At 33.9% G+C, this 11,933-nt stretch overlaps 2 protein-coding genes across 5 annotated transcripts in view; both read left to right on the top strand.

The window, feature by feature from the left end:
- The window catches only part of LOC116847277 (glycine-rich cell wall structural protein 1.0-like), a 13,129-nt gene extending 5,830 nt beyond the window's left edge, over positions 1–7,299 (top strand). The window contains exon 9 of one of the 2 annotated variants that reach the window (XM_032822108.1): positions 6,863–7,299. In XM_032822108.1, the coding sequence (XP_032677999.1) occupies positions 6,863–6,891 (29 nt within the window). In that variant the 3' untranslated portion in view covers positions 6,892–7,299. Of the gene's footprint in view, positions 1–550; positions 4,711–6,862 lie in introns of those variants that run through there. The other variant, XM_032822107.1, reaches the window with a different exon arrangement.
- Positions 7,300–7,928: 629 nt separating this feature from the next.
- LOC116847333 (uncharacterized protein F21D5.5) lies at positions 7,929–11,712 on the top strand. 3 transcript variants are annotated; one of them, XM_032822239.1, is made up of 8 exons: positions 7,929–8,123; positions 8,378–8,853; positions 9,115–9,360; positions 9,842–9,913; positions 10,000–10,275; positions 10,575–10,856; positions 11,232–11,293; positions 11,457–11,712. In XM_032822239.1, the coding sequence occupies exons 1-8, from the start codon at positions 7,973–7,975 to the stop codon at positions 11,578–11,580; spliced, it is 1,689 nt and encodes a 562-aa protein (XP_032678130.1). In that variant the 5' UTR covers positions 7,929–7,972; the 3' UTR covers positions 11,581–11,712. The 3 variants fall into 3 exon arrangements, with proteins under 3 accessions (XP_032678130.1, XP_032678129.1, XP_032678131.1); XM_032822238.1 differs by having other exon boundaries at positions 7,930–8,123; positions 9,997–10,275; XM_032822240.1 differs by lacking the exon at positions 7,929–8,123 and adding an exon at positions 8,135–8,296 and having other exon boundaries at positions 9,997–10,275.
- Positions 11,713–11,933: the final 221 nt, after the last annotated feature.

Here is an 11,933-nt window from a genome sequence, read left to right as displayed (position 1 = left end):
ATATATATATATATATATATATATATATATATATATATATATATATATATATATATATATATATATATATACATACATACATATATATTTACAGTATTTCAAGAGTATTATATAACAATATTACAATTCTATAGAGAGACAGAGTGAAAAGATACGATTTTATAATATTGATAATATAATAACGATGTAAATATTTTTACAATGTTACGAAAATATACTTGCACACGATCGAGGAAAAATCGATGTTTTTCTTGTTCGTTATTTACATGTCAAATCAGGCAAAAAGAACTCTCTCTTCGAACGTATCGTCTCACGTATAGTCATACGTACATTTACACAAAGCAATAAGTAGGTCCCGGCAAAGATCCGTAGGGATGCAGGCGTTAATAACAGAAGAATCTGTAACGTAGCATGCGTAGGGCGAGAGATGAAGGATAATAATTTGACGAGGATTGATAAAAGAATAATATTTCATAATGTGTATGTAGAGAGGCAGAATACGAATTCTATTTCTCGAGTAATCGAACGGAGGAGCTATGGTTGTTTGCAGGTGGCAGTGCTGGTTACCAAAACGCCCAGTCTCAACGACGTTATTAAAGATCCGACACAGTAAATCCGCTCGTTAATTTTATATATAGGTAGACGACATTTTTGCTGAACGTAAAATATAAAAAGAACAGAAAATGAAAAAAAAGAGAGAGGAAAAGAGAATATGGAGGTAAAAGAGAAGGATTCGGTCGGCGCACGTAAAGGGATAGAGGAAGAGATTTGTTATGCATCTCCCTTCTTGAAATTGTGAGATAAGAGAATCGAACGCGACGATAATAGCGATGACGATGATGATAATAATAATAACAATAGTCGGAGTATCCTAAAAGCAAAGTCCCTTTCACAAAAGAGCCATCATCGCGAAGAGCTGTATCGTGTGCGTTTATTTTAGTTTCTATTCTCAGACTCCGCGTAGCGTGATCTCGGGAAAGATGGGAATCGATATTTACGTATAGACACACGCATAGACACTTTCTGACGAATGCGAAGTGGAGTTTTTTCAGTGCGATATTTCCGTCCGATTCGGCCACTGCGGAATTTCAGAGGTTTTCTAGTCGACTGATAGTTAGATCCTATCTAAATTGAGCCGGGATCATCCAGCAAGTTTCATTCTGACAGTACATATTCGCGAAATTGAACAAATATAATATAAATGTGTACACAAAATTTCGGGATTTGTGTGTAAAATTCGGACAGGATTCCGAATTTTTTAATCTTCATTTTCGTTTATTTTCGTTGATTAAGTATGAGGTTCGAAATTTATAGACTAATAAATATACAAATTATATTAACACGTGGGCTGTCGGAGATAGTCACTGGTGGCCAGTCCTGATGATTTTTTACCACGTCTTATTAATTCAAGACTAATTGCACTCACATATTAAGTATCGTAATCGATAAGGAACTAAGGAAACTAACTGAGGTACATATATTATATATATACACATATATATATATATATATATATATATATATATATATATATATATATATATATATCTGGAACTGTATAATTTACTATGAGCTCTCAGTTATTCGAGTTTCAATTAGAACTTGGAACAATTAGTGGGAATCATCGTGGCGGTCAACGTGTTGAATAATTTATTTTTGGTTTAAGTCGTTTATATAATGCATTTAAAAGAATTGACATATTTTAGAAATTAAAAAGAGATAGTGCAAAGACGTGAGAATATGCAGGGCGTGCCACAATTCGTGACTCTTTAATTTTACTTCGACTCCGAACTGCCCGGAGTATCTGCCGTTGAAATTGAAGTGTCACAAGTTGTGAGACATCCGTTATATATTTTGCATAAGGAGATGCTAATAATCTATATAAATATATATATATATATATATGTATTTAATATATATATGTATAAATATATTTAATATATATATGTATTTAATATTCTTTATCTTTAATAAAAAGATTTAATAAAAATATTTGATATAATATCATAATTTAACAAGAAGTAATTTGTTAATACTTCGATTGAAATTTCTACCGGGGAAAAATCGGCTTCGCATCCGTCAGAAGTGAGACTTGTGTTTCCACTGATTTCCAGCTTTCCGCGAGCTTTATTTTCGAGGGATTTTTCCGTTCCTGTTTAGCTGTCCTGTTGGTCGCGCAGAACAACTTTCGACCGACTCGATTGATTTAAACACTCTCCGATATAGGGAATAATATTTTATACTTGACACTCAGCAGTTACTATTACTTACACGTCATTATGTCGCTTATACGACGATTTCTAGAATTAAGTATAGTCTCGACCGTCACGCTCTCGTTCTTGTTTCATTCATTTAAGCGAGAAGTAGCGTAATCTAATATTAACAGTAATTTGATCACATACATACACCAATAGACGATAGAATGATAACGATTGCTAACGACACAACTTGCGAATGTATAGGCGATTCCCTGTTCTGTAAATAGCAATTCGGAAATAAAACTGATTGAGGAGAAGGATACGACGCGCGAAAATGTAGAATGGACTTGTGAACTTAAGCAAATTCAGACTTATGAACTACGTATTTCACGTCTCCGAAGGCGAGGCTTATCTTTTACTGAATTCATTGAAGTCGTCGACGTTTTTTTATACACGCCTAAATTTCACGATTCGCCAAATACACCGTCGAATTTTCTTTCATGACATTTGTAATTCTGTGTGTAATTCGGTGGGCGATCAATATCGTCGTCGGTTATTAGCTAATATAACGATTGACGTCGTTTGAAAACTTTTAAGAAGCAATCAGCTGATTCGTCGAGAAACGACGATCGAAGGAAATTAGGATTAGAGTCCTTAACAAAGAGTCTTTCATCCAGCGAGGAATTGTAGCAACCGAAACTAAACGATTGAAACTCTAGACTATGAACGAGATTTGATTCTATGATGTTGAATTACCTTACGTTATCTTATAATAGTTAACAAACTTTTTGCTTAAATAATTTATACTGCGTTTCTTGTATACGATGATTTCATTCTATGAATAACTCTATACATACATATGCATATATATATATATATATACATACATAGAAAATTCTACATATAAAGCGTACACACACGAGAGTCATGTTATCATGTTTCAATATATTGTAAGTGACTACTCGATTTAAATGAAAAGCACGCTGAATGCAGAAAAATGAAAAAAACTGTACAAAAGCATCACACCGAAGATTTGCTGTTATTGTCACCTCACCTCCGGCACGAGAGAGACACAGAAAAAAAGTACGGACGCAAAACCAGCAACTGCCCTAGGAAGAGACAGGCTAATCTCGCAAAGAGCGAATGGGCAAATAAGCGATTAATGAGCGAAAGATCGTCTCAATAGTGTAGCGATGAAGTAGGTATGAAGCTTTTTTACGAAATCCTAGTAGATTAGAGATTACTACCCGCTCGGGCGATCTGCTGGGTTCTCGTGGATCTACCGAGCCACACCACCACCACCATTTATCCATTACCCTTCGTTCACGGATTTTTCGATCGAATTTGAAGCTGGTTCTTTGTTAACGAAAACCTCGAGAGGTGAAAACGATAGTTGCAATCCTGAAAGAAAAGAAGTTGATTTTAGGAATGCAAATTTTTTATAGTTCAAGGAAAACTAGAAGGATATTTAATATCTTGAAAACGAGAAAAAATTCAAGGTTATAATAATCCTCGGTATTTTCGCTAAAAGAAAATCGACTTCAGATTTATCGAAAAAATCCATGAACGAAGGGTAATGATTAGGGGGTCTGAGAAACCATAGAATCCAAGATTCAAAATATTATAAAGATAAATAATTACAAAAAATATGCAGATTTAAGAAAGTATAAGGTTTGATTCACAACATTGAAGGTTTAAAAAAAAATAGATTAAAGAGTATCGTAGAAAAATCCAAAAGGAAAGCTCTTTTTAAGAAGATCGCAAATTCTATAGTTTCACTATAACGTCTCACTATTCCAAAGAAATAGTTCTAACATTTCACTCCTTGCGTCATACTTAAGCGTAGCATTGCAAGCAATTGACGTAACTATAGCTCGAGATAAATGTGTGAGTCTTCATATATATCTCGTCCGTTTCCCTGTACTATATAATAATGAGCGAAAAAATGAATCGAAAAATTCAGGCCGAAGTTAAGTTCCATTCGCGACGTATCTATTCCATCTTAACTCGATCATAGTATATCGTTTATAGTATTATAATACTACTAATCAAGTGCTATACACTAAATTAAGAAACGATGTAAGTACAACTAGAGCATAACACAAAGTCTATCAGCGGCGTGTTTGGATACTCAGAATACTAATCTAATGAAAAATTTGACGAAAACTGAGTTTATTTCACAGGCGTAACGACAAGCTGAGATACTTAGGAAACAATGAATGAAAGAGAGAAAAAGAGAGACAAAAACATAGAAAGAATATCGCCCCTCCAGCAAGAGAGAGAACATGCCAAAATCTTTAAACGAAAAAATAGCCCGAGAAAAAGAAAACTGATAAAAGTAACTTTGATAAAGTTATTATCCTTGATTGCACGGTTGCTTCGTTGATAGTCAATACAAACTCGAGTAATATGTACAAATTAGTGTCCTTCGCTTTATGAACAATTGCTTCACGTTTACAACCCCTATATAATATGTAATATTTACTCGACATATATATACATATATATTGAATTTATCATGTATAGTCTTTTCTTATACACACAATTTTTTTCATCGCGATTTTTCTGATTTATCGAGTAAAGATAGATCGATGTCGTGCATATTTGATGACATGAATATTATCAAGAGAAGTACAGAAATTCGTTAAGATCTGCGACGCGAGAAAATGCAAGGGAAAGCAAGCAAGAAAAGTAACGAGACTCCTATGAGAGTCGCGCCAAACGCGCATAAAGAGCAAAAGCATTGTAAATGTTAAATGAAATCAAATGCTCGAGTAGACCTCAACCCAAAAGCTCAGGTGAGTAAATACAAATAAATATCTATCCGTACTTTGTGACAAACTATCAATTTCGAGGAAGAGGGAAGGAAAGAGAGAGAGGAAGAGGAAGAATGTATTTATGATAAGAATGGAAAGGCTCTTAGATGTGTGTATGTGTGTGTATGTGTGTGTTTAGTCACAAAAGAAACGTGGAATGCAGATATTAATGTATGTAAATAAAAGTGACGAGCAAGCGAAGTCAGGTAGAGGATAATCACATTTTCAAATTTTAAAACGAACGATTAGGCCTAAAGGGGAAACTAAAATTAATTTCGTGATAAGCTATTTCTCGTTATAATGAAATAAAAAGAAAAGTTTACTTATTAAAGTCGAAGCATCGAGCCTCGCAGAATATTCCTCGCGACGAGGGAAAAACAAGGTCCATTGATTTCGTCAAGAAAATAGAAAGAGACCTTAGTTTTCCAGATCTGCGCAGGGTTTGTTAAATACTAGTTGAAGACGGACCGATGACAAAAATAAAAATCTATTACGAGTGTAACAAAAAAGATATCAAAAGAATAATAATCGATTGCGCAAATGTAATTAGACAGATTTAGATTTACTATTAGTAAGATCCCTGCACCGTGAGAATATTCTCGAGCGACCATAAAACTCGTTAGATCTTAAGTCTAATGAAAACTGTCGAAAGACGATATCAGAGACAATGATCTAGCGATCTATCCCGAGCCGGGGAAAGTTCCTAAACATTAGACACGTGGCACCTGACGGAAACAGTCGCACGATTCAAACTCGACTTTCTCTATAATAAATGTTATTTAACATTTCCTGCGATATTGAAAGTTTAGTGTATATATTATCTTTGAAAATTCTTGTCAATCTCAATCAATTCTTATTTCGTCGTTTTTCTTTTTCTTTTGTTTTACTTTTTCTGCGCCCAAGGAGATTCGAGATTAGACCGAAATGTTCGTTTTGAGATCTGAAAGTCTATCCCTCTTTCTGTGACTTCGCTCTTTGGTCAATAAGTGTTCATGAAAATACGAAAATTAATTGAAACAGACGAGCACTTCAACTGCTGCATTTATCGAGCATAAAGTGTATTCATTTAGTAGAATACTTATAGATGAGATTGTGAAAAAAAAACACGTAGGCGATATGCGTATTTGATCGAAACATTTGCGAAACAAAAGTCTATTTAACAAACGGAGTTGCGTTTCTTTATATTTATGTCTCTCATATGAACGTTATACACAAGCTAAGAGATAAAAGAAAAGAGGAAAAAAGATATTTACAAGGCCGAGTAAAAGCGTGCGTTAGGAGAAAAATGGAGGCGAGATTTCATAGAGATTCGCACTTTTCACAAAAATAATTCACGGTAGTGATGTTGTTACCGTGTTATATCATTACCGCCGCAGAAGTTCAAGAGTTATCTGCAGACATAGAATATATAACTTTTCGTGTGAAACGAGTTCCCGTAGACGAATCATTTTATGGTTTTGTATGCACGATAGCTGGAGCACAGTTAATAATTCGTTAGGCGTTAAATTGTTCCGAAAAAAAAGAAAAGGAAATTAAGAGCGGTGATAATCATCTAGCTTGTCCACTTTTGAGACTTTCGATAGAGAGAAGGATAAGCACGACTAGAAAGACTGATCAGAGTACAATTCAGTGATATTGATTTTGTCACTAATCGAGAGCAGACAAGTCATTCGAGTAAGCAAACAATAATAGTCGCAAACGATAACCCTTGAAGACTACGAAACGATAGATAAGATCGAACTTTTTAACTAGCGTTAAAACTTAATGATGAGTATAGATTGATTTGACTGAATGTAATGGTCGTTTGCTCGGCTTCTTTATTTGATTTGCTGTTGTTGCTTTCTCTAGGCTCTCGCAACTATAACCGCGATACGTGATCATCCGCATCGTGGGAATCGTCGACGATGATTGCCACATGACTGGTATTCTGCATCTTCGATGACACGTCCCCGAAAAGTCGTGACTGCATCGACTCGAGGACTACAAAGAAACTATATGGTATCCTCGGGCTGTCCATGTGCCTAGGCCACGGATATCGCGCTCTTCCCAACACTGCTAACGAAGTTTTCATATAAGTGCGTGGATCACTGATGAGAGAGATCCACGTTGTCAAACTTGTATATAATATTTCTGAAATTATTATACAATTAGATCAAGTTGAAAGACGGCATGGTATTTGTCTGAGACGTTTTTATTTATATTTGTAAGTAAACTTAATATAATTGATTGGTACAACAAACCTGATTGTAATATATAAATGATAATAAAAGATCGTTTGACACTTATATCACATGTTGCAGAGTTATTTACGAAACGAATGAAACTTCATTTTGTCTTCGCAGCTTGTTTTCTTCAACTAGCATTCCAGGATCTAGGCATATTTTTATATTGGTGAGAGACGACTTCAGGATTCAATTTCAACGATATGTAGAATCATTTATCTAACTTTATAACCTAAAATAAATTTAGGAAAGTTGAATAAGCTCTAATAAAATGTAATCAATATAAAAAAATTTAGGATCTTTAAACACACTGTTGTTACTATGACTCCTGCAGATCCTTAAATCGTTAGATTTATTCACGTAACCTAAATTACAAAACACTTCGTATTGGCAAAATATAATGTCCTGTAAAACAAGGACTAGGTTATTTTGCGAACGATATAAGTTACATCAAAAACCATGAAAGTATTACGAAATTTCAAACAACTTCCGTTTTTCCCGCTATAAACTATCAACGTTAATCGATTTATAAAATATCGATAATCGATTCTTCGCTTGCACTAGTGCAAGAAAGTGCAGACAAGTGGAACGATGCTAACGGCTCCTACACATAGGACGCGGTAGCCAATAAACTTCCAGCTCTTAGGGAAAAACGGTACGTTGATTGGTTACCTTGCCGCGTGGCAAGCACTTCCGCGTTCTGTGTATAGGAGCCAATAAGTTGTCATTCACCGTGATGAGCGCGACGAATACGGTTTTCAAGAGTTGTTACATACTTAGCATAGATAAGTCTTCGCCAAATATCTTTCTGCCGGATAACGAGCCGATTTTCGTGGGTCGCTCACCGGAAACTGGCGTTACAGACACAAAATGTTCGCGACAACAAGGTTATGTATCTTTGAAACATTAATTTCTGTCGTCAGCACTAGTCATAATCTGAAGTTTACTCGTTATGAATTATAAGTTTTGGTTTTTATTTAAACAAAAAAAAATATATATATTGAGTAATTTAGTGAAATCCACTTAATTTGCATGATAACGTGAATGTATTTGTTTTTATGTATGTTAAATAAATATATTTTATCCCAATTCGCAATATATATCACTGATGTAACTCATTGTACTGATTCTGTCTGAACAGTGCGTTTATGCGCAAATTATACAGAGGCTATTATCACAGTTCAACAAGTGGGTCAGCACCCCTGTGGTTTTAACGGCTTCAGAACTCAGAAGGATGTGAGATTTGTGGCTAGACATAGCGATCATTTGGAACTGTTGTATGGCAAGTATGCCTATGAATTTGAATTCAACCCACCGCCACTTACAAGAAGTTTCATATCAAGAAAGAGGTTTTATGACCTACAGACAAGTGAAACTGAAAACAAAGCTAAGATGTTGAAATTGGGCAATTATTCAGATGAAGAACTGGAATGTAACAGAGATGAGGAAAAATTATCTTCGAGTAATATTCACCTTGATCAGAAAACATTGCATACTGAATGTAGCATATCTTCTGAAGAAAACAATAGTAATTCAAATATGCCTGCGAAATGGGAAAGCATTGACAATGGAAAATTAATGATTTATACAGCATCTTCTGTTCAAAATCAATCAAAAGTAATTTTATTTATTATATATTTATTTAATACTTGAGTATGTATAGTAATATATGGCATAATATTAAATATATCAATGAGGTTATTTAATATATCAGTTATTTTTAATTCTATCTACATATAAATAATATACATACATTACATATATATTACATTATTGAATAATATATACTTACATGTATCTAATAATTTTACAGTTATTTTGAAATGTTAATTTACAGTATTTATCTACAGTGATGCTAATAATAGACCTTAATTTCAGGTGGCAGCTTACGATATGGATGGTACTTTAATTAAAACTAAATCTGGCCTGGTGTTTCCAAAAGACTGCAACGACTGGCAATTATTATATCCTGATGTACCTGGTAAATTGAAGCAGTTCCATGCAAATGGGTATAAGATAGTAATATTCACGAACCAAGCGGGCCTTCGCACAGGCAAAGTCAAGATTAGTGATTTTAAAATTAAGATTGAGAGAATCGTACACAAAATCGGTATACCCATCCAGGTAGGTACATTTATATCTTTATTTTTCAACTTCAGCTTTTTACAGTGTCAAGAAGTTTCTTTGTCTTTTATACATTTTTTTTATATATGCCTTTTTTTTCATTTTTCCTTTTTATCGCATCTTAACCTATTTATATCTTAACCTACTTCATTTTCCTCTTGCCTTATATACTTTCCTTATCCTAGGTGTATCTTAACCTATACTGGCAAATTATATCCTTTTAGATTTCTTATCCTTAGATTTCTATACTCTTGGAGGTTTTGCCAAGCCTACCAAGGGGAGTGCGAGCGTACAAAAAATTTTCTTTTCCTCTGGGAATCGAGCATGGTAGACTAGTCTATAGTCCACTGTGCTACGCTTGCACTCCCCATCCAAATAGGTATTACAAGCAATACTTTCTGTAATTACAACTATATATACTAATGTAACTAATTACATTTCGAATTATGACTGCTTGCTAATTATGACTGCTTCATTGTAGGTTTTTATCGCTGTGGGAATAAGCATCTACAGAAAACCGGCGATTGGTATGTGGGAAATATTAGAGAAAGAGGTAGGTATGCTAAATATGGCATTTCAGTATCTGGTACCTTGAGCTATAGTTTTCAAGATATTTCATGATGTCGATAATGGTAGAAGAACGGAGGTACAGCAATCGACAAAGCGAATTCATTCTACGTCGGCGACGCGGCTGGTCGACCGAAAAACTGGGCCGTTGGAAAGAAAAAGGATCATTCCACTGTAGATCGATTAATGGCGTTAAATTTGAACGTCAAATTTGAAACACCCGAGGAGCACTTTCTGAAGCACAAAGTTGCCCCTTACGTATTACCTGAGTTCAATCCCAAAAATCTGCCTAAAGACTGTAACGTGTGTAAACCTGCAGACGCAAATCTAACGCCAAAACAACAAGAGGTCGGCAATACATAATTTTTTACAAAATTATTAAACTACCTAAAAATTACTTCTGTCATTACACGAAATTCAAGTTTGTAATTTCTTCAAATATCTTTGTAATTAAAAACTGTAATATATAGATTAATACGATTATAGTATAAAATTAGAGGAAATTAAATTATCACACAATATATTATTCTCTTCTTTAAATTTGACATACTAAAACTCATTAAATAAATAGTTCCATTTAATTATTGTAAGGTTGCGTTCCAGTTATCGATTGTATTTATCATTGTATTGGATCTCTTTATTTACAGATTATACTTATGGTTGGCAGTCCAGGCTCCGGAAAGTCGCACTTCGCAAAGCATTACTTAAAGGAATATGAATACGTGAACAGAGATACTTTGGGTAGTTGGCAGAAGTGTACCAGCATGGTTGATCAGTATTTAAATAAGGGCAAAAGTGTAGTTATAGATAATACTAATCCCGATCCGGCCTCGAGAAAGAGATATACGGAAGTAGCCAAGAAGTACAAGATTCCAGTCCGATGTTTTGTCATGACGACGAATATAGCGCATGCGAAACACAATAATAAGGTATTCTAAGTATTAATAGTATAACAATTTCATAAAACACTTTAGTGTTATACGTGAAGAAAAATCTTAGAAGATTTTTTCACAATGATTAAATATAATAGTAAATGCAATTGTTAACTAAAACGTGATTTTACAATCAAAAGATAATACACACTACTTATTTAAATATAATATATAAAATTTAGAAGAGAAAACGAACAATTTTTCTCATTTAATTCTACCTAATTTTAAACGAAAAATCTCTATACATTATAGTTTTTAATCAAACAAAGATATCTGAAACAATTATTATGTATTGCCGACCTCGTGTTGCTTCAGCTTTCTGATTAAAACACGCTGCATTTCCTTCTTCTTAATTTTATCTTTTCCTCGTAGTTTCGGGAGTTAACTGATCCAAACCACATTGCAGTTAACGAGATTATTATCAACTCTTACATGTAAGTGGATATTCCGTATAGAATATTTAAATATATATTCTTTTTTTGAATATAAGATTACATTTATTTCATATTAGTTATCGCTTAAAGATATCAATGTGTGTGTGCGATATTTAGTTATTAGTCATAATATCTGTTCAAAATGTTCTATGTTCTTTTGCAGGAAAAATTATGTAACTCCGTCATTGGAAGAAGGATACAAGGAGATAGTAGAGATCAATTTCGTTCCGAAGTTCTTAAATGAGCAAGACCAAAGACTCTACGAAATGTACTTACTTGAAAGTTAAGCTAAGTGATACAGATTGCTCGGAAAAATAATGAATTAGCGATTAATGGGATCAGCTCGTTGCCTGCATATAAAACTGCTATTTTTAATGTAATAATGTCAGCAATAAAAATATTTGATTAATACGTATTCATTACGATGCTATTTATCTGTTTAAATATAATCTACAGGTCGTGTGTAAAATTCGCAAAACGTAAATGCGTCGTTTTGCTCCAATATTCGACGTCTGAGCCAAGTCAAGATTCGATAACAACGGAACGAAGAATCGTCTCGTTCTTCAAAACTTTCACCGTCTCTTTATCAGTTCTATTATTAGTCCCAATTTTATATTCATATGCAATCACACGATGTTCT

This window comes from Odontomachus brunneus, unplaced genomic scaffold, assembly GCF_010583005.1.
Source record: "Odontomachus brunneus isolate Ranch 3 - 2012 unplaced genomic scaffold, Obru_v1 Obru_scaffold_076, whole genome shotgun sequence".
NCBI classification, from domain to species: Eukaryota; Metazoa; Arthropoda; class Insecta; order Hymenoptera; family Formicidae; genus Odontomachus; species Odontomachus brunneus.
This window is presented reverse-complemented; position numbering and strand designations above follow the sequence as displayed.

Bases quoted from the DNA above. Each gene is read 5' to 3' on its own strand.
- LOC116847333 (XM_032822238.1), top strand. From the start codon at position 7,973: ATGAGCGCGACGAATACGGTTTTCAAGAGTTGTTACATACTTAGCATA. The intron at 9,914-9,996 runs GTAGGTATGCTA...CGATAATGGTAG, and splicing joins GGGAAATATTAGAGAAAGAG to AAGAACGGAGGTACAGCAAT. The intron at 10,276-10,574 runs GTCGGCAATACA...CTTTATTTACAG, and splicing joins TAACGCCAAAACAACAAGAG to ATTATACTTATGGTTGGCAG.